The sequence below is a fragment of the Thunnus albacares genome, chromosome 24, assembly GCF_914725855.1.
Source record: "Thunnus albacares chromosome 24, fThuAlb1.1, whole genome shotgun sequence".
In the NCBI taxonomy this organism is placed as follows: domain Eukaryota; kingdom Metazoa; phylum Chordata; class Actinopteri; order Scombriformes; family Scombridae; genus Thunnus; species Thunnus albacares.
This window is the reverse complement of record NC_058129.1, coordinates 4,515,455-4,542,256: the sequence shown is the minus strand read 5'-3', so window position 1 is coordinate 4,542,256 and position 26,802 is coordinate 4,515,455. Positions and strand designations below refer to the sequence as shown.

The 26,802-nt window shown below is 40.1% G+C and overlaps 2 protein-coding genes across 4 annotated transcripts in view; one reads left to right on the top strand and one right to left on the bottom strand.

Moving 5' to 3' along the window:
• The first annotated feature begins 1,866 nt into the window (after positions 1 to 1,866).
• Positions 1,867 to 25,769, top strand: LOC122976157 (ATP-binding cassette sub-family C member 4-like). 3 transcript variants are annotated; one of them, XM_044344451.1, is made up of 31 exons: positions 1,867 to 2,094; positions 5,922 to 6,032; positions 6,960 to 7,080; positions 7,732 to 7,956; positions 8,081 to 8,170; positions 8,439 to 8,602; positions 8,925 to 9,050; positions 13,858 to 14,107; positions 15,735 to 15,845; positions 16,528 to 16,617; positions 16,816 to 17,007; positions 17,255 to 17,349; positions 17,683 to 17,769; positions 18,162 to 18,258; positions 18,585 to 18,803; positions 19,117 to 19,254; positions 19,442 to 19,479; positions 19,570 to 19,694; positions 19,846 to 19,992; positions 20,307 to 20,386; positions 20,508 to 20,658; positions 20,831 to 20,950; positions 21,073 to 21,183; positions 22,282 to 22,382; positions 22,748 to 22,939; positions 23,054 to 23,209; positions 23,658 to 23,747; positions 23,839 to 24,011; positions 24,286 to 24,391; positions 24,942 to 25,076; positions 25,235 to 25,769. In XM_044344451.1, exons 1-31 carry the CDS (start codon positions 2,015 to 2,017, stop codon positions 25,250 to 25,252), a joined length of 3,939 nt encoding a protein of 1,312 aa, XP_044200386.1. In that variant the 5' UTR covers positions 1,867 to 2,014; the 3' UTR covers positions 25,253 to 25,769. The 3 variants fall into 3 exon arrangements, 2 of the variants coding, with proteins under 2 accessions (XP_044200386.1, XP_044200385.1); XM_044344450.1 differs by lacking the exon at positions 1,867 to 2,094 and adding an exon at positions 2,947 to 3,215; XR_006400843.1 differs by lacking the exons at positions 1,867 to 2,094; positions 24,286 to 24,391; positions 24,942 to 25,076; positions 25,235 to 25,769 and adding an exon at positions 2,947 to 3,215 and having other exon boundaries at positions 23,617 to 23,747; positions 23,839 to 23,923.
• abcc4 (ATP-binding cassette, sub-family C (CFTR/MRP), member 4) overlaps positions 25,456 to 26,802 on the bottom strand; it is a 34,911-nt gene continuing 33,564 nt past the window's right edge. The window contains exon 31 of the mRNA XM_044344452.1: positions 25,456 to 26,802. Coding sequence (XP_044200387.1) covers positions 26,713 to 26,802 — 90 coding nt within the window. The 3' untranslated portion in view covers positions 25,456 to 26,712.

Sequence of the window (26,802 nt, the reverse complement as noted above, 5' to 3'; positions counted from 1 at the left end):
CTCAAATAAATATAAATACACATAGCAGCTTTCTCATGTTTCCTCTATCTCCTGTCCTAAATGCAGTCTCATTTAAAAGCATCTTCAAAATGTTTACAGAGGATAAATTAATATTGTTTTTAGTCAACTCAGTGTCATCACATAGGAACTGATTTTTACATCAAATATTGTTTAATTTGTATTAAAAGTTGAATACAGGACTGACCACTTGATTGGCATTCAAACCGGGACTAACAAAATACATGTATTTAATATACTTTTTAAATAATAGTGTCCTGACCATTTGTTTAATTGTCAGTTTTTTCATGTACGGAGAAACAGCAGAGTCATTAAACAACAACTGTGTCATATGGTACGAAGACTTTGGACTCTTGGCATCGGTTTCAGCAAAAAAAAACCCTCATTGCATTTGTTAGGTGGGTTAGTCTTCAGTCACATCAAGCAATGCAGTGGCATCATAATGAAGTTTCTATGAAGGCATAAACCGTGATAGCTGGTTGCTGTAGAGCTCCCTGCTGTGACTGATGTTCCTAACAGAGGGGGATTACAGCAGCTTTGTCTTCTGTGTAGTGTTCTGTCAGGATTCAAAACAAAAGATTATTTTGTACTTCACACTGTTTTGTCAGTAGGGGGTGTCTAGCTCCTTGGGCCTTTGTTCTGGTCGACTTGTTAGGACATCATATCTAGTTTTGTCTTTCTTTTTCTTTTTTTTTTCTTTTTTTTGCTGCTTCTACAAAGTTGATTCAGTCCTCATACATCATTCAACACATCTTTTTGAGCCCTTTATTATAACATATACACTGATTTGTACTTTATGATAGAAATGTTTCATACACACTGTAGCCTGCTTTGAGCCTTCGGGTGTTCACTAACATATTCCGTCCACACATCCTCCTGTACAGCTCTCTATAGCATCTGAACTGTGCTTTTCTGTAACTTTTGTTCCTTCTGCGGATGTCTGCAGAGATCTAGCGCAGGCTTTGAGTGCAGTTATATCAGATGTTCTTTCATGAGAAAACCACTGGTTCTTTTTTTTTCTTGTGTACTTAATTAACTTAATTTTGGCCATTCTCCGCGTGCCTGCACTCGTCTACATCGGATGTTGCACGTGATTACCATATTAGAAGAAAGGCGTGGAAAACAAATGTTGCCCAGACGCTGCCTTCAAGTGCTGCTCGTAAATATGAGTTGTAAGGTATACACCGCTTGTCCTCGTACATGCTGTAGAGGCGATAACTTTTTGTCTTCACAAGTATCTAATCAGTGATACAAACACGCTTTTCACTGAATTGATAGGGCGAAATCTGAGGCCAAATTCAAGTAGTCTATACTCTGATATGTGGTCTAACTGACCCTTAACCTTTGACAAAATAAATAAGAAAAAACACAAAAATACCACGAGTCTATACTATTTTTATTAGTAGTAGTAGTAGTATCAGTAGTACTCTTACTGATAATTATGAATAAGTTCATAATCACAATAATAATGTTCGTGATGATGATAAGTGGGCTACATGAGAGCCAGTCTGAAAACATAATGCATTTTAATAATCAAAAAGCAGCTTTAAATCTCTAATATAATACAATTGAAATGATGGATATAAATTAAATGACCTAAAATGAAATACGTGCTGAAGTACCTCGACATGTAAGCTAAAAGGCCAACTTCTAAAACACGCAAATTGTATCCTAATGTAAATGTATATTAAACAACTAACCCATATAAAGTTGTCAAACGTGAATCCTTCTGTAGCTCCAAACGCCACATCTCATTGTATCAGAAAAGTCACACTTTCACTTTCATTTGTTACTTTTTGTTGAGTCGGTGTTTTTTTTTCCTATTTACGCTGTAACTTAACAGCACCTGAAGACATCCCTACGCAGACCCTCACAGTTGCAACAATGTTATTGGCCGAGTCTCAGCTTTACTTGGTGTTAGCTAACGACACGTGCTGTGAGTGAAGTCCTGCCAGTGTGTGCTGCTGCGCTTGCACTGTTATGAGCTGATGCCAAAATGACCACGGACACTAGAAAGACAGACGGCAGACGCAATCCACTGGCAACTGCCGGCTTTTTTTCCAGGGTCTTTTTATGGTAAGTGATTTCTGTCACAGTATTAGCTTTCGCTGCATGGTCTTGTCATAGACTGTTAGAATAGTGAGATACTGTGTATCATATTGTACAGGCTTCCCAACTTAAGTTGCAAACTTTTCCTTGCAGTTTCCCTACTTAGCTTTAACCCACAAAATTGGCATTAACACATTTCATATATATTATGCAGTACATATATGTATGTATGTATATGTATATATATATATATATATATATATATATATATAGAATACTTTCTGTATTTTACCTTTTTGTTAATTGGATAATTAGATTATCAGAACCACCTGTTGCATCCAAAGTCATTTTTTCCACAAACAGTCCTAGGAATGTAAGGAAAGCTTTTTTTAAGTGATGTTTACAGATTTATGTTGTACTCAGCAGTTTGTCTCCATAGGACTTTCTAGTCAATGCAACAATGAAATGTAGGGATATTATCGGCACGTCGTCACTATCGGCCGATAAAAGCTCTGAAGTGAAATATCGGCATCGGCGAATTCTGCCGATTATGAGAGGCCGTTATGTCCCCTTTCCCTCCGCCACCTGACTCGATGGACTGTGTCACCCTTACGGTCCCGGCGCTTCCTGCGCAGGCTCCACTTCACTCCGCTGCCCGTCAGACCCATTGCTTCTTCCCACTTTAATCTGAATAACAAACCGGGGCTTGGTGTTCCGCTTGGATCCACATGGAGAGCCGGGGCTAACGTTAGCTGGGAGGCTAGTTGGCTGTGCTTCCCCCCGGTCATGCTGCGACTAACGCCCCGCCAGCCTCTCAGCTAACGTTAGCCTCCTTCTTCAGGTTAAAGTGGGAAGAAGCAGCGGGTTTGACGGGCAGCTTGAGTGAGGTGGAGCATGCGGAGAAAGGACCGGGACCGTCGGCGTGAAACAGTCCGCGGAGGAGCTGCTACCTTCAGCTGTACTGATAGGAAACGCTTCGGCTGTCAGGATGTATCACTCTGTTTAGGGGGGAAAAACTTACTCTTTTTGGTTTATACCTCTGGTTTATACCGGCGGTTGGCAACCAGCGTATCAGGTGCATTACCGCCACCTTCTGCTCTGGAGTGTGGACCAGAGACTCAAAGAAAACTCCACTGCTCACTTGGCAGGTTCATTGAAGCTGAGCTCCTGAACTCCAGTCTTCCTAAGTTCTTTCTTCATATATTGTCTTTCTTGATCATAGTTAGTGCAATCTATGCTTGCATGTACAATAGTCTCCTCAGCCAGCTGGAAAAAAATATGTGCATATATCGGTATCGGCAATCGGCCACAATGAGTTGGAAATATCGGCAAATCGGATATTAGATTTATATTAAAAAATCCAATGTCATGCATTCCTTGTAAAATGTTCACTCTAAGGTTTTCTGTTTCATTGGCAGGCAGTGTTCAAAGAATAAGTTTGTAATTTAGCCAGTAGAGGGCAGCTGTTTCAACTGTAAGGTTCCAGCTTATAATGGTGAAAATGAGACATTGTAAATATGGATTTGAATCAAAGAGATGTCGGAACATCGTGCCTGGCAGGTGTGGCAGCTGTTGGCAGAGAATCATATGTTGCACCTACATTCAGTAATGCTTACATAAGACATAGAGATGTCAAGTAATCTATTTGGATTATATGCTCTGTATTACTATGTGTGCTTAATTAAATCATTGTTTGTACAAGAAGTGGCAGTTGTGGAAGTTGTGTGGATGACTCTTGATTTAGTTATTATTTTCATCTGTGAGGATGGGAGATAGGAAGTTAGGAATAGCAACACACTTGTGTGTTTTCCTCTCCTTTCAATCCACTGGACTTTGGCCTTATTGTATCTGGATTGTGGGACACATGCAGATAAACTTGTGTGATCCAACTTGTCCTGTTCAGCCATGTGCCAGGCCATTAGTTGAGAGGGAAACATGTCTGAACATGTTGTCCGCATTTAATATAATATTAAGCTGTGTGTCAGGTCAGGAAAGGAAAACCTGCAGAACAGGTGCTGTTAAATGTGAATTATTATACGTCAGTACAATGTACTTTATTGCATACCATAGTCCACAGTAGTAAAATATTAAAAAAAAAAAAAAAGCTTCAAACATTAAACAAGGACACATACAATGTTGTTCATATGAAGCAACCAAAACCAGCCAATATCATGCAGTCATAACATCAGCAGTATGGCACCTTAAAGTTAAGCTGCAGTTACTTATCAACACAGTTCTCTTTACATTCAACAAAACAAGTGAAATTTAGGAAATATTCAATTTCTATCTGCTTTACATTTAGCAATCACCACATTTTTCGCAGTTGGTACTGTATTGCAGAATACAATATAATCAAATTATCAGCAAATCATCTGCACTTGAAAATAATTGTGATTATTAGAAACACAACCTGTTTTACACACAGTTATCTACCAAAGTCTTCTATGAACCGTTTACAAGTTAACCAGGAATAGAGAAAATATGCAGCCCTGCCTAGCCTTATCCCTGACATGAGAAGAGTCAGATAAACCACTAACCCATCTAACTTGAACCAAATTAATTTCAGAATTTACTTTTTTGCCAAGTATGTTTTATGCATACAAGGAATTAGGCCACATAAACCCATCCTGTACAGAAGACAGTCTTCTTACTTGGCAATGATGGATAATATGTACCTGTTGTTTCACAATGTGTATTATCATATATGATTTACAGTGCAACAGATGTTTTAGTGTTGCAGGGGGGTTGAGAGAGATTGTTAATGTCTGTTTTCTGAGTTAGGAGGTGTTCAAGTCCTGGCAGGTTGCCACCAATTATATTTTTCCCGCATTCCAAACTGTTGTAGCATGTTCTCAGTGATAAATGTCTAGAGAGCAGATGGGATGTTCGCAGTGTAGAACTGGTTTTACAGACTGGTCTCATGAGGTGCAGTCATCTGTGTAGAGGGGGTGATGATGATGTTGAACACTGAGCTGTCCACAAACACAATCCTTGTGTGTGACACTGGGGAGTCCAGGTGTTGCAGGATGTGGTGCAGTCCTATGGTGACCTGCATCTTCCACTGCAGGTCAGTGGATTCTGAAAACTGCACGGGGCGGGGTGGAGTTGGTAGTTTGATGTCTTGTTTGTTGTTGAAGGGTGGTCTTATCAAAGCTGCAGCAAAACATGTTGAGGTAGTCAGCCAGTTAATGGTTCTCCACAGTGGGGGAGTGGTGGGGGTGGGGTGGGGGCAGGTTTTTTGTGCATATTTGTGCAGGTGATGTCCTGCAGGCCTCTCCATGCTGGTGCAGGATTGTTGGCTGAAAATCTGTTTTTCAGCTTTTCAGAGTAGCTTCTTTTTACCGCTCTTGGTCAGATGGTGATACATGGTTCATCCAATTGCCTGCCAAGTACTTTTTGAAAGTGCCTGCCCTTTCCAAGGATGACTTCTCAGATGGTTCTGTGCAACAAACCATCTGGCACGTCAGGTGACGTCACGTTTCTGGCCTGATTGCACAGGAATCTGTCTTCACTTCTGTAGGCCTCCTCCTTGGCCTGAGTTTAGTTGTAAATCAGGGCTTCATATGGAGAATGTTGTAGTGGGTACACACACATCGTCAAAAGCAATATCAAAGTGTCAGTGAGTTCATCCAGGTCTGTATCTGCAGCCTCAAAAACACTCCAATCAGTGTAGTCATAGTAGGATAATAGTATGTCCTTAGTTTTAGTTTTAGTTTTTACAGATTTTAGTTTCTGTCTGTAAATTGTTAAAAAGATGAACCAAGTTTCCTCTTAAAACACCCTAAAATAATCAGAAGGGAGTCTGGGTGTTTGATACCAGTGTTATTCATTTTCTATTTAACTGTTGGTTTCAGCTGGATAAGCCCCTTGCTGCACCTTGGACACAAACGGAGGCTGGAGGAAAGTGACATGTACAGTGTTCTTCCAGAGGATGGGTCTGAAATACTGGGAGAGGAGCTGCAAAGGTACTACATCACTATGATCAGGTCCGGTCCTAGCTATAGGTGACCTAGGCAACCATCCAGGGTGCCATCTAATGGGGGGCGCAGATATAACAAGCCAATTATGCGGAATATTTGTGGAATGAGCTGTGGTTAACATGCTCCCAGGACTCCTATTGAATGCACTGACTTTGTGGTGCCTGCCCAGAGCTTTGATATGTTTTGGTTTTAGATTATGTCATGTGAAAGGTTTTAGTTAGTAGTTGTGTATTTGTTTCAAAAGATCGCTGCACATGTATTCATCTATTTCACATTTTTCAAAGGAAGGGGGAGGGTGGAGGGTGGAGAGGGGCTTGGGGAAGCTTACCTAGGTGAAAGGAAGGATGTTGATATCGTTCAAAGGAAGAGCTGACGAAGTTCTTATTTTGTAAACGTTTATTAGACGATGGCCATCGGGTCCATTCCATGTACAAAGATGGTCTGGGCAACGTACCACTGTTGGTGCATAGCTTATATGGGGTTACACATCTGTATCTTATCACATGCATACCATAGGTTTTCCATGGGCACTAGGTCAGTTGGGAGCCATCCATCATGTAATTGACAGCTGCCTCACAACATATTATGTGTCACAACATACCACATCTGGAACAGTTCCAAACTTGACCATGGATCCATTGTTTGTATTTCTAAGGTCCCCCCGAAGGGCCATACCATGTTACCTAAGGTGACATGCAGACTCTGAAATGTTTATGCCCTATGTCCAACACTCAAAGTCAATAACATACATAGGGTCAGATAAAAATCATATTAACAATAGGGCACCAAATATGCTAGGGCCAGCCCTGACTGCTGATATAGTCTTGGATCACTCCTAAAAGTCTAATATGTGACCTCTGGGACGATGCTCCAGTGCAGAATGAATACACTGTTACATGTGCTTTCTTGCAGATTTTGGGACCTTGAAGTTAGAAAGGCCTCAAAGGAACTTCGGAAGCCAAAACTCACCAAAGTCCTTATTAAGTGCTATGGGAAGGCCTACGCAGTAGCTGGGTTGTTTGTATTTTCACTGGTATGTTCTGGCTTTATAAAGTTTCCTTTAGATTTTGTCATTATGACAATGTAGTGATATGTAATAATAATGATGAGTTTCCTAACTAAAACTATGTTTGTATTGAAAATTGTTTGGAACATTGGAGTCTTTTGCCCCTAAGATCACTTACATGTGTGGCTTGTATTTGAAGTAAAGAAAGATGTTGATGTCATTTCTAAAAAGAAAATGTTTGTGTAAATGTATCCATACTGTAAAAGATTTGAGGGAGTCATAATAGGGAATAAAAGCATATAAATCTACAACATCAAAATGCAGTAGAGAACAGAGTACAGCTTTGAAGTTACTCAGTGTTTGTGTGGAGCATAGTAAGTAAAAGAAGCTTTACTAGAAACCAGTTCCAGATGATCTCAGTGCTCCTATTTTAGAAGCACATCAGTCACATATTGAGTAATGAGCAGCATGGTATTGAATTCTCTTTGATATAATGGAAGCCAATGGTTACAATAAGTGGTGTAATACTCCCTGCTTTCTAGCAACAGAATTCTCAAGCAACAGAGTCATCGGCAGTTGTTCAAGAGTTTTTTGTGATTGTTAGGGGAGTTTGAATATTAAGTTACTGGCACATCTGATGATCTTATGTGTGTTTTTGTCACTGTCTTTGTCATAAAGGAGGCAATTAAAGTGATCCAGCCACTTCTCATGGGGAAAATAATCCTGTACTTTGAGAATTATGACCCAGACGACCAGAGAAGTCTTCACATGGCGTATGGATATGCTGCTGCGATGTCCCTCTCCACCTTTGGACTGACTCTCCTCAACCATCTCTACTACTACCGTGTCCAAAGAATAGGCATGAAGATTAGAATTGCCATGTGTCACATGATATACAGGAAGGTCAGTGAAGGTTTTGCAGATTTGCAGCAGAGATGCAAATTTTTTTAGACTGTCGTCACCCTCAGGAATAGGCCAGGAACTCTTGCAGTAACACTCACTGTACAGCTGAAATTTCTCTTGCCAGGCTCTTGGTCTCAGCAGCGAATCCATGGGACGAACCACCACTGGACAAATTGTGAACCTGCTTTCAAATGATGTCAACCGTTTTGATGAGGTAAGGTAACATAAATATGTGCTTGAACACATAACAAATCTAAAAAGTAAAAGCTGAGAATGAACTCCAAGTCATTTTTACTGCTAGATGTTGTGAAGGCCCAGCTGAATTTTGAAAGCAATACCTACAGTATGCTATCCTTATGCTCTCAAACCTTCTGTTTGTATGTTGCTCTGTTACAGACCTGACAATATTTTTGTTTAACAGAATTGTTGAAACTGTTCTTGCATAATTTTTTGTGCATATTTGTGCACCCTTGTTTCTGTAGATTACAATCAATCTGCACTACCTGTGGGTGGGACCTCTACAAGCTATGGTGATCATTGTTTTCCTTTGGTACGAGATCGGAACATCGTGCCTGGCAGGTGTGGCAGCTGTTGGCCTCATGGTGCCTGTGCAGACCTGGTTTGGAAAGCTCTTTGGAATTTTCAGGTAAAGAACATTACCAGATACCTGGAGAGTTACAAGGTCATCTTTAATGACAGATAAATTTTCACCTCATGCACTTTGAATGAATGTATCATCTAAAAATGTAGGCACTGCAGGTGTAGCATGCCTGGTAACAGTGAATACATTATCCACCAAAACCTGTGTTATCACCTCTGTTACCTTCTCTTGGTTTATGTCTGTTTACTTATTTTTCAAACAAAGTCCTGTTCATTTTGCTTATCTGCCAGTTAATGTAAATATTGTAGTTTTCCCAACATTATGAAAAATTGGAAACTAAATGATATTTGAATTGTATTTTTTGCAGGAGTAAAACGGCAGTCCTTTCTGACAACAGAATCCGCATTATGAATGAAGTGGTGTCTGGCATCAGGATCATCAAAATGTATGCCTGGGAAAAACCATTCTCAGCCTTGGTTACTGAAGTCAGAAGGTAATGATGAAAATATATTTTGTAAAGTTGTAAAACTTTTACTGGGACATGAACGTTTCATGTCCCAAATTTCATATTGTTAAAGGCGAGACACACAGCCGCATCATTTAGTGTTTCAACTGACACCTGTTGCACACACCAGTTGCTTTTCTGGGGAGTTGACATTCGACAATGCTGGAGAATAGGATAGTGCATCAAGACAATGCTGGTGTGTGGCTTACATTGAAAACAGTAGGTGTGGGTGTTCTGACACACGTTTGACACTGCTGGTGTGTGTTGCCTTTAAATTATTTTGTTATAAAGTGTCAGCTAAGTTCAGATTTTGTGTTACTTTCATGCCAACTTAGCCTACCCTAAGGCCTTAACTGTGGAATTTGTGAAGATCAGTCTACTGCAGGTTTAGAAACTTGAGGAACTGGTTTCTTCTGATCTGCTGTGATCTTTATTAATGTGTAAAAAAAAAAAAAAATTACTAATTGGTGGTTCATTATCTTGTCAAAGTTACCTAACACTGTGGTTTCTGTCTTTATCCCTGAGGTGATGGTTTGAAATGATGAAAGGGTAAAGTGAAGCTCTGTCATTAAAGTATCAGTAATGTACTGTGTGACCCGTGCGATCAATGAATCAGCATCATAACTCAGGATATATAATTGCTAAATTCGCACAAATTGATGCACCAAGAGAAACACAAAAAAGAAGAGATATTACTAATAAGAGAAGTAAAATTTGAAAAACTAAAATGGATGAAATGTGTATTCATTGCCAGAACAAACCTCTGTTCCTCTGGAGTAGATCAGAGACCTTTTTGTATTTTGGCAATACAAATACAATTTAGGCTTCATAATTTAAATTGACTAGCGACTTAGGACCCTGTTGTGGTGGTGTTACCAGGTGCCTTTCATTGGCAGAGCGTAGTGAGCAGGAGGGAGCGTAGACCTGAATGAGGGAGTTTAGGTAGGTGGGAGTTGTTTTAGTTGCTGTTTTGTATGCGAGTGTCAGGGTCTTGAGTTTGATGCGGGCAGCAACTAGGAGCCAGCGGAGGAATATCAATGGCAGGTTGACATGTGCTGTTTTGGGCTGATTGTAGACCAGCCATGCTGCTGTGTTCTGGATCACCTGCAGAAGTTTCAACATACATGCGGGGAGGCTTGCCAGTAAGGAGTTGCAGTAGTCAATGCGTGATATTACGAGAGCCTGTACCAGGAGTTGTGCTGTATGGTCAGACGGGAAGGGTCTGATCTTCCTGATGCAAAAGAGGGCAAATCAACATGACCAAGCGATTGAGGCCACATGAACCTTAAATGTTAGTTGTTCATCAATCATGACACCCAAGTTTCTGGCAGACTTTGTGGGCATGAGTTGGATTGATTCGAGCTGGATACTGATTTGTTGTTGTATAGAGGGACTGGCTTGGATGACGAGGAGCTCAGTCTTACAGAGGTTAATCGGAAGGTAGTGTTCTTTCATCCATGCCGAGATGTTGGCAAGGCATGACGAGATCCGAGCTGAGACTGTGTGGTCTTCCAGCTGGAACAATAGGAAGAACTGAGTATCGTTAGCATAGAAATGGTATTAAAAACCATGGGAACGGATGATTGTACCAAGTGAGGTGGTGTATATTGAGAAGAGAACCAATCATTGACCCTTGAGGAACCCCTGTGGATAAGCTGTGTGATTTGGACACTTCTCCCCTCCAAGATACTCCAAAAGATCTCCCTGAGAGGTAGGACACGAACCAGCGGAGGGCAGATCCTGAGATACCAAGCTCAGTGAGTGTGGAGAGGAGGATTTGGTGGTTAACCGTGTCAAAGGCAGCTGGTTTGAGGCTTAATACTGTACTGTTTCACTTAGATTAAGTAGAGCCCCTGTCTTGTCTTTTAAGCATATCAGTAAAATCTTATGCCATTGAGTGAAACAGAAATGTGCAACTGCTTATCATCCTCATAGCTATAGAAATCAGTCCTGTGTTCCCCTCATATGTGTTGTCAGCATGTGAAGGCTGATTGGCATGGGTCCCAACACACAGCCTTGTGGTACTCCACGATGCCCAGAGGCAAGCATCATCTATGTTACCTTGAATCACTTTGACCTAAAGGTCTAGATTTAGCCATCCATCCCTTTAATGCCAGATCAGTATTGAACATCTTACCAGTGCTCTGTCTGTAAGCATGAAAGGTCACTACTCAAGAGTACCAGGTGGAAGGTTTAACTTGCATATCTTATTGCGAGCATCACTTTATCAACAATGATGAACGACTTTAAGGCATTAAGAGGCTGCGATACACTGCTCACCAGACAGGTGCTTAAACACATCATGACTTAACTTATACCGAATCACCCTTATCCTGGTTTCTTTAAAGAACTCATCACTGTTTGATATTTAAATGTGAGTCAGTCAGAGTATCTTTTTGAAAATGGATTTATGGGGCGCATGGGGATTATTCTGATTAAAGTAACTTTTGAGAATTAACCACATTCCTTACTGCTTTGTTAAAACAACTGAGGTGGTCTAAGAGAGTTCCTCAATAGTGAAGAAGAATACACATTTTGGTACAGGCTTGAGAATCCACAATTTGGTAGAAACTTGATATTCAAGTGATGTCTGGGAACAACCCCTTGATCAACCATATGCCAGCTGTGTCTTTCCAGTCTCCTGACCCCGGCTGATTTGACCTTTTTGATCCTGCCTTAATGCAACACCCTCTCCTATTTCTGCCCCTTGATTTCACCTACCTGAGAGTGTTCCCCCCCTTATTATGTTACCTGAAAAGCCTCCCTTAATATGTTGACCCTTGATCTTGTATGCAACTGCCCTCCCTTCCTACCTTTTGTTTACCATTTGTTGATCACTGCCTTGATCCTTATTGTATAAAGTCTTTCCATTTATTCTGCTCTGGGTCAGTCTACTGTATCAGACCAGCTCTGTGTCAGTAAGCTCAACGCATTTCTGGAATGCTATTAAACCACCACCACCACAGCAAACTTTGAACAAGGACTTGAGTGATTTTCTTCAACAATAGACATGCAGCTTTGATTTCTTCATTACTAGCATTTTTTTCTCACTTTTGCTAATGATAATCCTTTCTAGTATTTGCTTTGTTAAAACAACTGAGGTGGTCTAAGAGAGTTCCTGAATAGACATGCAGCTTTGATTTCTTCATTTCTAGCATTTATTTCTCACTTTTGTTAATGATAATCCTTTACACTGTTTGAACAGTAGTTAATACATCATCTCCTATAGTTAACACATGTCATAGGTCTTTCCAGGAGTGATACTCCACTCAAAACCGATCTTTTGAATATTAAATACCGTAGACTTGAAGGGTGGCTTTTACAAATTTGCAGCTGCCATCAGCTTGTCTTCAGTTAGACACAGTGGATACCAATGATGTAAACTAAAATGTAATTTAATTGCTCTTCTCAAATAAGGTGATGAGGTATGAGGTGACAGAATTATTAGCAAAATAATAACACTGAACATTTATGTGTGGATGGACAGTGGAGAAGCGGATTAAGCTGCAGGTTTTAGTGTAGTTTCATGGCAACCCTTTTTTCCTCTTTGAAAACCTGGATTCACTATAAAACTGTCATGAATACAAGCTGACTGTAGCCACAGTGCTTTTTACAGCCACCCTTAAAGCTGCGGGGGGTGAGTGTGATTATATAAAAAAAAAAAAGATTGACGTTACTTAAGCACACTTCTTAAGAAATCCATAGTTACTTAACACTCCTTTCTAAGAAACTTCAGTATCTGGAAATTGTGGCCCTGAAGTAATTAAAACCCAAACCCACTTACAAAACAGTGTACAATATTTTATGGTAAAAATTGCAACAGAATTTTACTGCTGATTTTTAAGTTTTATACAGGATAAGTAAAGGAAGAGGAATTCATCTTTTATTTAAAGAACAGTTCAAAGCCTGCTGCATCTTCCTGGTTGCTCATTCATCTATGCCCAAAATGTGGACTTTGTCAGGTGTTGCCTGCGGACACTTAATATCAACAGTGGCATGCACTATGGCGGAAAAGGTCTGCTCTCACTCAAGAACAGCGAGCAACATTTATATTTCACATACCTGAACATTTAATAAAATGCCGAAGCCTCTGCAATCTCCCTCACAAAGAGGGAAAAGATTCAAAACTTATTGAACATTCTGTGCTCCAAGTATGCTTGGCAATAACTTCTATTACTCAGAATTTTCCAGCAGTAAGATGGCTTGTAGTAATGCCGGAAGCTACAATCTTCTGATGCTTCTGCATGTCAGAACATACTGAACCCCATCTGTAACGGCTTACAGTTTAAAACATACAGGATAAGAGATTGTTTTTGACATCAGAATGTCATTTAACAGTGTGAAGATTCTTTTTTTTTTTTGTTGTTGCTTTGAATGTTTCCTGTTACGTAGACCATGACTGGACTGCCAGACTGACTGGACTGCTGTTGTAGCTGTGAGTCCTCAGCCACAAGCTAAATGCTATTGTCAGCATGCTCACAATGACATAACATGGTGATGTTTAGCAGGTATAAAGTTTACCATGTTGCATGCTAACATTTTTTAGTAAGGACTAAACACAAAGTACAGAAGAGACTGAAAGTAATGTTAATATTTGCAAGTATTTGGTCATAAACCAAAGCAGTAAAATGCTGTAAAATATCCAGCAAACACCAAAAGTGGCTACAACACTGGAGGGTTATGCGTTGCTCAGTGTCTCCCAGTGCACTATTGCAGAATGAAAACTCAAACTCAACTGTGTACCTGAAACTTTAAGACACCACACTCATTTTCTCCTTTTGTTTTCTCTTCCCAGGAAAGAAATCATTCAGATCATGAAGAGCTCCTACCTACGAGGACTCAACATGGCCTCCTTCTTTGCCAGCAGTAAGATCATAGTCTTTGCTACCTTCACCGTCTACACTCTCCTGGGCAACACCATCACCGCCAGCAGTGTGTTTGTCACTGTGTCTCTCTATGGCACCATCAAGCTCACAGTCACCCTGTTCTTGCCTCTGGCTGTCGAGAAGCTGTCAGAGACTGAAGTCAGCATTCGCAGGATTAAGGTAATTCTGCTTTCTCTAATGAATTACAGCAGCTGTTTATATTTGTTGATAATTTTATTTGCATATGAGTTTAGGGGAGCAGCTGTTGACATTCTTTTATCTGGTTAGCAATTTTGTAATTTCTAGGATAGTAAATGACCTCATAAATCATTCATTATTTCAACAGAATCACTTGAGCAATTCCCAAACTTTCTGTTCACGCTTTCTTATTGTGAAACTGATAAGTTCCAAAATACATGATCACAAATCTGTCTCCCAGTTTGTATCTCGCAGGAAACTAGTGCAAGTCTTGCAAAACTTGGTCTTGTTTTGCTTTTCCTTATAAATTTAGAGCACACAATCACCCCTGCTGTATAAGCCTTTGTATCTAAGAGGGTTTCAGATCAGTCTGTCCAGAATGTAGTGTTTCATTCGGTGACATTTGACAGAGGTTACACACATTTGTGCATGTCATTAAAACCACTGAGCTTCTGGCACAAGAACTGTATCTAAAATTATTTAACCATGCTTGCTATCCGTGTCAGTGTCCCCCAGTGACTCAAGGCAAAGTGTTATTATCAAACATGTATTACTTCTCTAGCAGCCATAATTTTTTACTGTACCTTAAAGACGTTTCTTCAACGACTTTGCACATTACTGCAGCCCTGAAAGGATGGTACAAAAGCCACAGATTACACTTTAGTGTGTTGAATGGAATAAGAGTCCCTCCTATGGTGGGAAACTAAACATTGCATTGAAGAAGGGACACTAAAATTTATGCCCGACCTCTTAAATAACTCTTGCTAGCTCAAGTGAGATAATGGCTTGAGGGTGACATGGGAAGATATATCTCATCTGAGCGTTAAATTACACGTTACATAATCTACTTCTTAACGACTTTTAGGAAACTCTTGACAGTGTGAATGATAAAGATAGGTTAGAGCAATGAACAGATTAACTGTGAAAGCTGTTAGGCATTTCAAGAGTTAATGTTAGTGAGAAATGCAATATCATAGTTAAAGGTATACTATGCAGGATTTTCCAAAAAAAAAAAACAATGTATAGATTCATCCAAAAGTAATCCCCCTCTGTATTTTCTTATTATTTTGCTATGTTCAGGATGATTCTTGGCATCAATCTTTGAGCAGTGGGTGTGTAGCCCCTAGGCAATAACAGCGTGCAGGGTGTGAGGTCAGGACTCGTAGCGTAGCAAACCACACACGCAGAGCAGAGAGGCCATAGCGGACAGGATGAAGCTCTGTAATCACACAAAAACCATCAATGTGGCACCTTCCTGCAGTGTGGTGTGGAGGAGGTGGTGACATATTTGTTTGTGCTTGAGAATATAAGTCCTGTGTATCAATCGGAAAATAACATTTTATTTATCTGTTTCACAGCTTTGTTCTTACCAGCACCACCCACTCTCACTCATTCACTCTCTAGCTCACTTGACCACTGCTGCTCTCTCTCTTTGTGATCTTAGCTCAAGCTGGGGAGGAGGGGCCAACTTTGAATGCTGTGTGTTTACAAACACTAACTGATAAATCCTGCATAGTATACCTTTAAAACAACACAACTGTACACTGTATGGGTTTTGATTATAGGGTTTACAGTGTAAAGCCATGTGTGTCTATGAACTCCCTCTCAGAATTTCCTCCTGCTGGAAGAGGTCGACAGAAAACACGTTGGACTGACTTTGGAGGAAGAAAAGAACGAAAACGCCATTGAGATTGAGAAGCTTACCTGCTACTGGGATATGGTGAATATTTTAATCTTAAAGTCATATTTCACAGAGTGGTGTAATGTTATTTTAAAGGACATGGCTGTGCTCATATACTGTGCTAGAAGCCTTAAACATACATTTCAAAGTGTAAAGGCCAGAAAGGCCCACTCATGATGCCATAAATGCCAAATCTGTCAAGTAACACCAGTTATAGCTGCATGGTTGATAGGGAAAATCTTGTATTCGTTGAATAATTGTTGGAGACTCCTCATGCTCCAGTTGATGCTTACTTGAATATATGAAGTTTATTGAGAACAAATATCTGATGTCAGAGAAGCCTTTGGCACTGTGTGCACATGGATACAGTCATACCAAAAACTTAGCACAAACAGGAAAACAATCACTTCTTATAGAGTTTCTCAGGTCACACCAACAAGGAGGGGAGAAACAAGGACACTTGGTATCAGAATGAACTCTAATTAGAAAATAATGCGGGCAGTTGTTGTTACCCATCCAAGGCTACCACCTTATCTCCCAGCCTGGTGCCATGAAGCTAAAACATCTCTTGTATGAGACCTTGGAGGCCAGAGTCAGGCCCTGTAGATAAAAAGACTTAGCTCATAAGTTGAACATTGAACATCTCTCCTTCACAAATGAACATTTTTTTCTCTCACAATGGTTTTCTCCATTTTTTTTTTTTTTTGTCTTTTCCTTTCAGAGTTTAGACACTCCATCTCTGCAGAATGTGTCTGTCACTGTGAGGTCACAGGAACTTCTGGCTGTAATTGGACCAGTGGGGACAGGAAAGGTCAGTGCTTGTATAAACAAGCTTAGTTTATATGCTTAGTTTACATGCTTAGCTTACATGTGAATAGTTTGGAATGTGGCCTGCAACTTGTTTAAATACACAGTTTATCTGAGCAGTAACAAAAGGATAAAGCATTGACTTAATTCACTGTCACTCTCTATCCGTCTCACATGTCCATAATATGCATGTTCCCACTAGTCATCCCTGCTGAGTGCCGTCCTGGGAGAGCTGCCTCATGAAACTGGAACACTGAAGGTCAGAGGGCAGCTCACCTATGCATCCCAGCAGCCCTGGGTGTTCCCTGGAACCATCCGCAGCAACATCCTGTTTGGAAGAGAGCTGAACCCCCGGAAGTATGAGCGAGTCATCAGTGCCTGCGCTCTGAAGAAGGTGAGATATTAACACTGTTGCACAACCACTATCAGGCTTTCATGTGATGGAGCACACCCTCTACTGGCCATATTGTGTTTGCGCTTGTAAACAGAACTGAGTAGGAACTGTTAATTGCCAAAGAGCAGCTCTTTATACACCAGCTAAAACTTAAAAAATATTGGTAACTTTTTTTGTCTCACATTGTAACTTTGTTTCATGGACGAATGCTGTATTCAATGTCAACCTCCATCGTCTTTGAGTGCAGGACTTGGAGCTGCTCCCAGATGGAGACCTGACACTAATTGGGGACAAAGGAGCCACCCTTAGCGGGGGACAGAAAGCTCGCATCAACCTGGCCAGGTAAGAGGACGTTTATCTGTATTTTGCCGAAGGCACATTAATGAGAACTGATTTTGCATATTTGGCTTCGCTTTGTGGCTGCATGCCTAAGTTGGAAACATCAGAAGCAACAAGTAGCAACATGTCAGGTAACATTTGTTGAACTCTACATGTGTACACAAGTTAGTGTTTTTCTTGGCACAATTAAGAGACAATTGTTAATTTTACTGAAATAGTCTACTGAGATTATTGGCCTATTACATTTGTTGTACTTGTAATAAAATTTCTGTCTGTAGTTTTGTCCCCTGTGTTGTAACACTCCACACACTAAACTGGAAGTGTGTGTGTTTTCAGGGCTGTGTATCAGGAAGCAGACATCTACCTCCTGGATGATCCTTTAAGTGCTGTGGATGCTGAGGTTGGGAAACATCTTTTTGAACAGTGAGTGACGATTTTTTTGTCCCAAATCCATACAGACTAATTCTACACAGTATGTATAATACACCAGTTGTCATATACGGTTTTAGCAGTTAGAATACAAAAAGATAAACACACTTTTTATACAAAGAGGAAATAACATTATGTGTGACATCAGACATCATACTGCAATAAATTAAACTTCATAATAGACTGCAAAATTTCCTTTGTGCATTGTATTGTGGGAGAATTCTGTCCATTGACAGCACATTGGAACAAGATCCATTATCACAACTGGTTTGAGTATACTTTATTCTGCTCAGAATTTAAAATGTAGTATGGTTGAGACACAGCACGCATTTAAATGTTTGGATAATTTAGATAGTTTTAATGTCTGCCTCTGTGTTCATGATCAGGTGTATCTGTGGCCTGCTGAAGAACAAGTCCCGTATCCTGGTCACCCATCAGCTGCAGCATCTGAGGGCAGCTGACCAGATCCTGGTCCTCAAGGAGGTTTGTGCTCCCTCGGTGGAAAATATTTTGATAAAGCCCACTACTGCTTCTTAAACGTGTGCTTTTCTAAAGAGAACAAACATATTCCATCGACCAGTCACTCCTTCCACCATCTGCCATTGCAACAAACTGAAAGCTTCCGCTCTGTTTGCTCTGCAGGAATAGCACCTTCAATTTAGCGCCATAAAGCAATACCACAGATTTCAAGCAAAATCTAACTTCGTGGCTCTGTCAGTTTGAAGTTTAGAGGCTAGTATAAGTCAGAACTCTACTTCTAGGTATTGCTGTTTGTTGATGAGTTTTTTTTTTCTCTTTGTGTCTCCTAGGGTCATATCATGGCCAAGGGTACCTACAATGAGCTTCAGTGTTCTGGCCTAGACATCGTGTCCCTGCTGAAAAGCGAGGAGGAGCAGGAGCGATTGTCTGGGTCAGCTGATCGAGACAAACTGTCATTACACAGCCAGAGGACGAATTGCTCACACGGTTCACACTGTTCGTACAGCAGCCTCCTGCCACCTGAGGGCAACTGTGCTGACCAGCTTCCTGTAGGTACATTTTCAAGATCCATAAATCAAAATTATATTGCTACTGTTAAAATTACAGCACAAGTGGTTCATTTGTTTTTTTATTATAAAGGTATTCTGAACATTTTCCCTTTCATTTATTTGTCATTTTCTTTAGTGTGATTTTTGGTGAGTTTTCACTGGTTCATTCATACACCACAACTTACATTTTGACCAGCATGAGTTAAAATACTCCTGTATGTCTAGTATTGCAGTACAGATCTGTCGCTTAAATCGGCTGTTTCCTTTACTGAATCATGTTTAAAATATTGATTGGTAATTACTTGTATTTCAGGTTGAAGCGGTGCGTACCATGACAGAGGAGACTCGAGTTGAAGGAAATGTCGGCAGCCACATTTATCTCAAGTACTTCACTGTGGGCTGTAACATTCTGGTCTTGTTGGCTATAGTCCTGCTCAGTGTCATAGCCGAGGTAAGCCAGGCCTCAGTCCTACTACTACTGTTCATGAACTTTATTTAACCAGAAAAGTGAGGAGTTTGGTTCAAAATAATAGATCTGCTAAAAGATGCCCGCTCTACTATATTGCCTGCTGGCATGAAAACACTGAAAAGCTAATCTGTTTCTATATGTTGGTTTATTCTTTGTTATTCATTCATAGGTTTCATATATTCTGCAGGACTGGTGGCTGGTATATTGGTGAGCATTTTATCCATATGAGCGTTGTTAAATTATAGATGTACTTTTACTGTGAGCCTGGTCTGATGTGTTTATCTTGTCAACTAACAGGGCAAGAGGAGGAGAGCAGTTTCTCAACAGCACAACCAATGCTGTTAGTTTTAAAAATAATGCTAATAACGGGACTCGCATAGATCAACAGTTCGGTCTCACATTTTACCTTGGCATTTATTCAGGTAAGCCTTCCATTCTTATATTTATCTAATATTTTTAACTATTTTTGTTGACAATGTTTAGGAAGTCCATCATGCTGAATAGCACTTGTCCTTAGATTAAACATATGTTAAATGTTATGATCTAAAGAAGTCTTTCTGCTTTTGCTTTTAGGTTTGACAGCTGCTGCTGTGGTCTTTGGCTATGCCCGGAGTTTAGTGATCTTTCATTGGTTGGTGAGATCAGCTCAGACTCTCCACAACAGCATGTTCAGTGCCGTCCTCCGCACACCTGTTCGCTTCTTTGATGTCAACCCCATAGGTCAGCCCTGGTCAGAATTTAACTTTGAGTTTAAACTTAAAGAGTTAAAAGAGTCACATCCACTTAAAAATCATCCCAAAGTCCTTTTTAGGTTGTTTTCTAATGTGGGGGTAAACCAGGCTGCCTATAGCCAGTTGCAGTTGCAGTCAATTGCCTTAGGTTTATCTTCCAAAGACATATACTGCAGGTTTCACATACAATTAGTGCACATACAATTGTTGTTTATGTGAGCTTCACCTCTTGGAGCAGTTTAGCCCTGCTGGTAAAGTGAGCAGAGAGTATTTGTCTAACTAACTTTGCTTCTTGCGTTGTAGGAAGAATTCTCAACAGGTTTTCCAAAGACATCAGCCAGATGGACTCCATGTTACCCATCACCTTTGTGGACTTCTATCAAGTGAGAAATTAAAACCACTAGATGAAGACTACTGTTTTTGCAGTTTATTGACTTTTGACAAGATCTTGTTTTTCTTAACTTTCTCAGTATTCCTCTGAGTGAGATGCTCGTTTTGTTGTAGTTATTTTTACAGAATGTTGGCGTGGTTGCTGTGGCAGCGTCAGTCATCCCTCACATCCTCATCGCTGTCATACCTCTGCTTTTTATCTTCTTGTACCTGCGGCGTTTCTACCTCCAGACATCACGAGATGTTAAACGTCTCGAGTCTACAAGTATGTTCATGCATTCTTGCACTAATTACACTATTTTGGCAGATGAATATGTAAACTGAGCTTTTTAAATACACAAAGCAAGGAGAACTGATACTGATGAATAACTGAAAAACTTTAAAGCCATTAGCAGCTTCTGACACATCTCACCCCCTCTGTGTCATCTTTCCTGCAGCTCGGAGTCCAGTCTTCTCCCATCTGTCTTCGTCTCTTCAGGGTCTGTGGACGATCCGAGCCTTCAGAGCGGAGGACAGGTTAAAGAAAGCGTTTGACACACATCAGGACAGTCACTCAGGTTCTCCTTTACTGTTAATATTGTTTTAATGTTTAACATTTTAACCTGACAGCTGATGTAAAGTTGGATTTGCAACTGACAAAGAAAAATGTAATTATTATTGTTCCTTACTTTTGTCTCAGAGGCATGGTTTTTGTTCCTGATGACCTCCCGCTGGTTTGCACTTCGCCTGGACAGCATTTGCTCCATATTTATCACCGTTGCAACATTTGGCTGCCTCTTACTCAGAGACGGTAAGGACTGTTCATCTATCTTACAGCTAAGCTTCTTAGATCAGTGCAGTCTTATTACTGTAATAAGAGATTGTTTTGAAATCCTCTCCATAATCTGAGACATCTCCTCAATATAATGAATTATATTCCAGTCAGGACAATCTTTTTGTTGTATCACATGAAGCTGAAAAGGCATTAACCTGGTAAAATGGCCTTACTTGTTTGGTTTAGAAAATTGTCATTTATTAGATAAAACCTTCTGCATAATTAATTACAAATTTATGACTGCTTCAGGGGCACTAGACAGGGTTGTTCCTTATATCCACTTCTGATCACATTGGCCATAAAGCCACTTGTGGAATCTATTCATGCAATACATTTAACAAGATCTCTCTCTATGCAGATGACATATTGCTGTATGTTACACAGCCTTGTATTAATTTTGCTAGTTATCTTTACTTGTACTACAAGATGTGTTAGACCAGTTCTCTTTTGGAACCTCCTTTGAATCCTTTACCTTGGAGGTTGAATTTGTTAAAATTTTCTTTTTTTTCTAAAAACAGAAAACTTGTTTTGAAAATGATATTCCTTCCTCAATAATTGTACCTCTTTCTTCCTATATTTTTACTGTTGAACAATTAAACTAAGTCATACTTTAATTTCTCTCATACTATAAAAATCTCACTTGTATAAACCCAGACAACAATTTGGTCTGGCATTCCCTGATTTTTGCCTGTATTTCTGCTCAATCAATATGAAAATTGTCTCTGTGGCTGAACAATTTAAATGTCCTACTTGCCCTTTAAAACCTTGATGCTATACTTCTATCCCCCATATTGACTTCTCAAGTAGTGTATTTCTACTCTACATAGCACTCTAAGAGTCTGGAAACATTTATATCTGTTTGTTCAATAAAATATATTTTAGGAGAGATTGTTTAAACCACCATTGATACCAAGGCATTGCTTAGTGTGAGTCTAGCATTAATTGAACCTGAATGGAAGGCGTTTGAGAGAGGAGCTGGAAATGACACCCACTGACCTGCTGATGAGTTGTCAGTTCAGTCTAGAAAAGTGTCCTGAAGCACAGTCATTTTCAGTGTGTGTCTCTGTTTATTAGGGCTGGAGGCGGGAGAGGTGGGTTTGGTGCTGACCTATGCAGTCACACTGATTGGAAATTTCCAGTGGACGGTGAGGCAAAGTGCCGAGTTGGAGAACATGGTGAGTTAGTGTTTGGTAAAGAGGCTCAGTCTGTAACAAACTGGATACATAACTGAACCAAGGCTGAGATTGAATTGTGACGTTGGCTTGATGATGTTCTCCATGATTAAAATGATGTTGATAGATGAATAATGGATAGATACAAAGGCCTCATGATGCCTAGTGCAAGCCCAGCTGCTTTTGATTTATGGAAAGATTACCAAATGAATGAAAGTAAAGTCATTCTAAAAACCGAAGACAGAAAGTATGTTGGTGTTTTTAGGAGGAGCTCTTATAATGGAGAGAGCAGGAAATGGAGTGAATATATGTGTGAAGACACGAGGAAGCACAATTAGCTAACTGGAAAGACCCGCTTGTCTCCTCAGATGACATCAGTGGAGAGAGTGGTGGAGTATACAGAGCTAAAGAGTGAAGCACCCTGGGAAACAAAAAAGCATCCTCCTCCCGATTGGCCGAGCCAAGGCCTGGTGACCTTTGACCAGGTAAACTTCTCCTACAGCACCGATGGACCGCTGGTCCTCAAAGACATCAGTGCCACCTTCCAACCCAACGAGAAGGTGAGATATTCCAGATGACCACAGTCTCCTTTTTCAACACAAATCCAATCCAAAGCCGCACTGAGATTATGGGTGATGATCAGTCATAGTTTCTTTGGCTCTCCTGTGTGTCAGGTTGGCATTGTGGGTAGGACGGGTGCAGGGAAAAGCTCCCTGGTCTCAGCTCTGTTCCGCCTGGCAGAGCCACAGGGAAAGATCTACATTGATGGAGTTCTGACCTCTGAGATCGGCCTCCATGACCTGCGCCAGAAGATGTCCATCATTCCTCAGGTAAACATCAGCTGACTGCAACCACATGAAATCAGTTTGCCTAAAATGTTTTAGGTTTTTAAAACATAAAAGAACATCCATTTAATGTATTTTTTTTCATTTTCTGAGAATTAGGAATGCCATATCAATGAAAATATTCTGGTTTCTTTTGCCACATCATTGTTTTTTGGTAGTAAGTTGGATTTTCATACTTATTTAGCATGTTTTTATTTAGAAGATACGACTGGCATTTTGTATTTTTGCTGTTGTCAATAAATCTCATGATAAGACCAAAACCAACACGTTAGTCCACCAATACTTTCTGACTTCCCTAACATCAGCTAAAATGTGGCATTGCTGGTCTTTTTTATATTCTGACCATATAACCTTCTTGAATAATTCAATTGATGCAATATAAAATTTTCCAGTTTGGGAATTTAAGGAAATCCATCTTGTTGGTCTTCTTCAGGACCCTGTGCTGTTTACTGACACTGTGAGGAAGAACTTGGACCCTTTCAGTCAACACACTGATGAAGCCCTTTGGAAAGCTCTGGAAGAGGCTAGTATCCAATCAGCACACTCATGAGTTATTAGCGCACATCGTTTCACACATGCACTCTTCCCTGACCCTGTGTCCATGTTCCCTGCAGGTCCAGCTGAAGAGTGTGGTGGAGGAGCTGCCTGGGAAGCTGGAGACGGTTCTGGCTGAGTCGGGCTCCAACTTCAGCGTGGGCCAGAGGCAGCTGGTGTGTCTGGCCAGAGCCATCCTGAGGAAGAACCGCATCCTCATCATCGATGAGGCCACAGCCAATGTGGACCCCAGGTACTGCAGACAACCTCATGCACGACTCACAGGTCTCTGGCCTCAGATAGCCTTTGCAGTAAGATCCATATCTGAAGCTTTGTTTACTGTCATGGCTACAACTATCAGCTTTATTGGCCAAGCATGTGAACTCATACAAGGAAAATACACTTAAATTCCTTCAAAGTCTCCACTACAAATATTGAGTCTGGACATTATTTATTTTATTTTAAACATAATTCTCCGATTCAATTCTACTGATGACCCTTTTTTTGTTGTTACTGTGTGTCTGCAGGACAGATGAGCTGATCCAGAAAACCATACGGGACAAATTCAGAGAATGCACCGTGTTGACCATTGCTCATCGTCTCAACACCATCATAGACAGCGACCGGATACTGGTGAGTCCTCTCTTCTGTCTCAGTGAAACCTTATGTAATGTAGATAGTTTTACATTATTTTGTTCTAGCTTAATGCTCAACTCCATCTATATATATTTAACTTGTCAGCTTGCCACAGTAAAACTTAAAGATGATGAAGATAAACCATAGTGCAGATTGTTCAAAGTGAGTTATTTTACTTTAAATAGTACTTAATACTACTCATCATAATAATCTACCTAGAGCTGCATGGACATGATGATTATCACATGACTTGGAAACTAGTTTATCTTGTAAATCCATTATTTCAGATTCATTATTGCATAAATGATTCTAGTTTGTGTCTCGCACTTGTACTGCTGATTTTGCATTTGGTTTATATTTGACTTACCTGACGTTTTTTATGGTCTGAATTGATGTTTTTGTGAAGTACAGTAAATTTAATTTGTCCTGCATTTGTGGCATGTGAGAATGCTTCATCTACATTAATGCCACAGAGACACAATCCTGTAAGTTCAACACATCTGTCCATTAAACTGATGTTTACAGTTGGTCTTTATCCTCCTTTAAGGTGCTGGACAGTGGAAGCATCCAGGAGTTGGACTGTCCCTACACACTGCTGCAGAACAAAGAGGGTGCTCTCTACAAGATGGTGCAACAGACCGGCCGGGCGGAGGCAGCGGCCCTGCTGGAGTCAGCCAGGAAGGTGAGCTGAGCTCCAGTGTTTGATTATTTGCCATTAAAAATGTTCTTGTCATTTTAAAATATGAATGTTTATCTGGTTAAATGTTACATAGATGATTAGTAAAAAAACAGGCTTGTTTGTAATGCCAGAGTTTGATCTTTTTTTTTACATTTTTGCAGGCGACACAGCAGTCTTGACAGCCTGAAGCTGAAGGATTTTGAAACAAGACACACTCCAGTTTTCAGATGTAAGTAGAATCCGAGAACACCCGAGCATTGTTTCGTTGAAGGAAACATAGGCCGTCCATCACACTCATAAACAAGAAGACGCAAATCTTTAACTTGTACTCTGTAACAAAAATCTACTCGCTAACAGTTAGAAACAATAATTGAGAACAGGGAAAAGTGAACATTGAATTTTTACTTCTGGAGCAGTGGAGAAAATAAAAAAATCTCATTGTTACATGTGAAACAGCCTGTCTTGTCACACAGCTGTGCAAATGAGTGATGTTTGTGAGGTCTGTAGTTACTGTTCTCATTTTAACTAAACATTTTCAGGATTCAGTGAATCTGATTTGTACCAAACTGTAAAGTCCAACCTGTGAGACTTCATGTTGACATGATGGTGTTGTACTTTTAATTGTAATACAAACTGTCACAATATGCATCATTTGTTTTGTACATCCTTTTTCTGATAAAAGTGACTTATTTTTTATTCTTGTCAGTACTGTTTTTAATCTTATTAGATAATAACAAGCTATTTGTTGAACCCATCATGGCAAATATCAGTGAAGTAACATTTACAGGTGTTTACAGTATTTAACACAACAAAAATATTCAAGTTGAAAGAGCAGAACAGGTTTTATGTCAGATGCCAAATTTAAAAAACATGTATTAGAATATATGAACAAGATTTGAACAATGAAACTAACGCATGTTATTCAACAGTGTCCACCTCTGTAGTAGCAGCTATATCCAGAGTGCCACTTGATCTTCTTCCCAGTAAACTCACTACAAGGTGGGAATATTTTTTATATAACGTCACCTTTTTACTGTTCCTGAAGGCTAGAACAACACATTTTCATAGGTCAGTAAATTTCAAGACATAAACATACAAAAACAGATTTTGACTGAAATTGCAGAAACATATGCGGCTGTGAAATTTGATTATCATTAATCTTGTGCAACAACGCCTACTCGTATTTACAAACACAAAGGCAACTTTAACTTTGGATAGAGATGTATAAACACTGTCACTGGTTAAATTAAAATGTACAAATCTGAAACAAGGCACTTAGTTGTTTAAGGATCATGCGGTCATTTAAAATTTCTTAAAGGCATCAGTATAGTGAGCAGCAATTTAACATGTGATAAATATGAGGCATAGAAAATAAATATAGTGATCTATGTCAGTTTTTACAGCAGTGATTTCCAAGCTCTCAGCTTGAAGGGAAACAGCGTAACGTGCGTATATTTGGCTCAGCCATTCAAAGCCATTCAAGGCCACACTGAGGCCGGAGCTGCTGTAGGTCGTCACTTCACCAGCTGGAGTGGATGATGGCTTTCTATCAAAGCCCTCTGTGCTTTCGGGGGCGTCACACAGCCCAGGCACTTTCTGCAGCCTTCTGGCAAAGCGGTCAGTCAAAGCCTCCCTGAGCTCACAGAGCCGTCTCAAAGATAACCAAGTTGCCGTCTGCAGTTTGTACGTGTCCGTTTGTTAGGTTTGGACGGCTTCCACTTTCATAAGC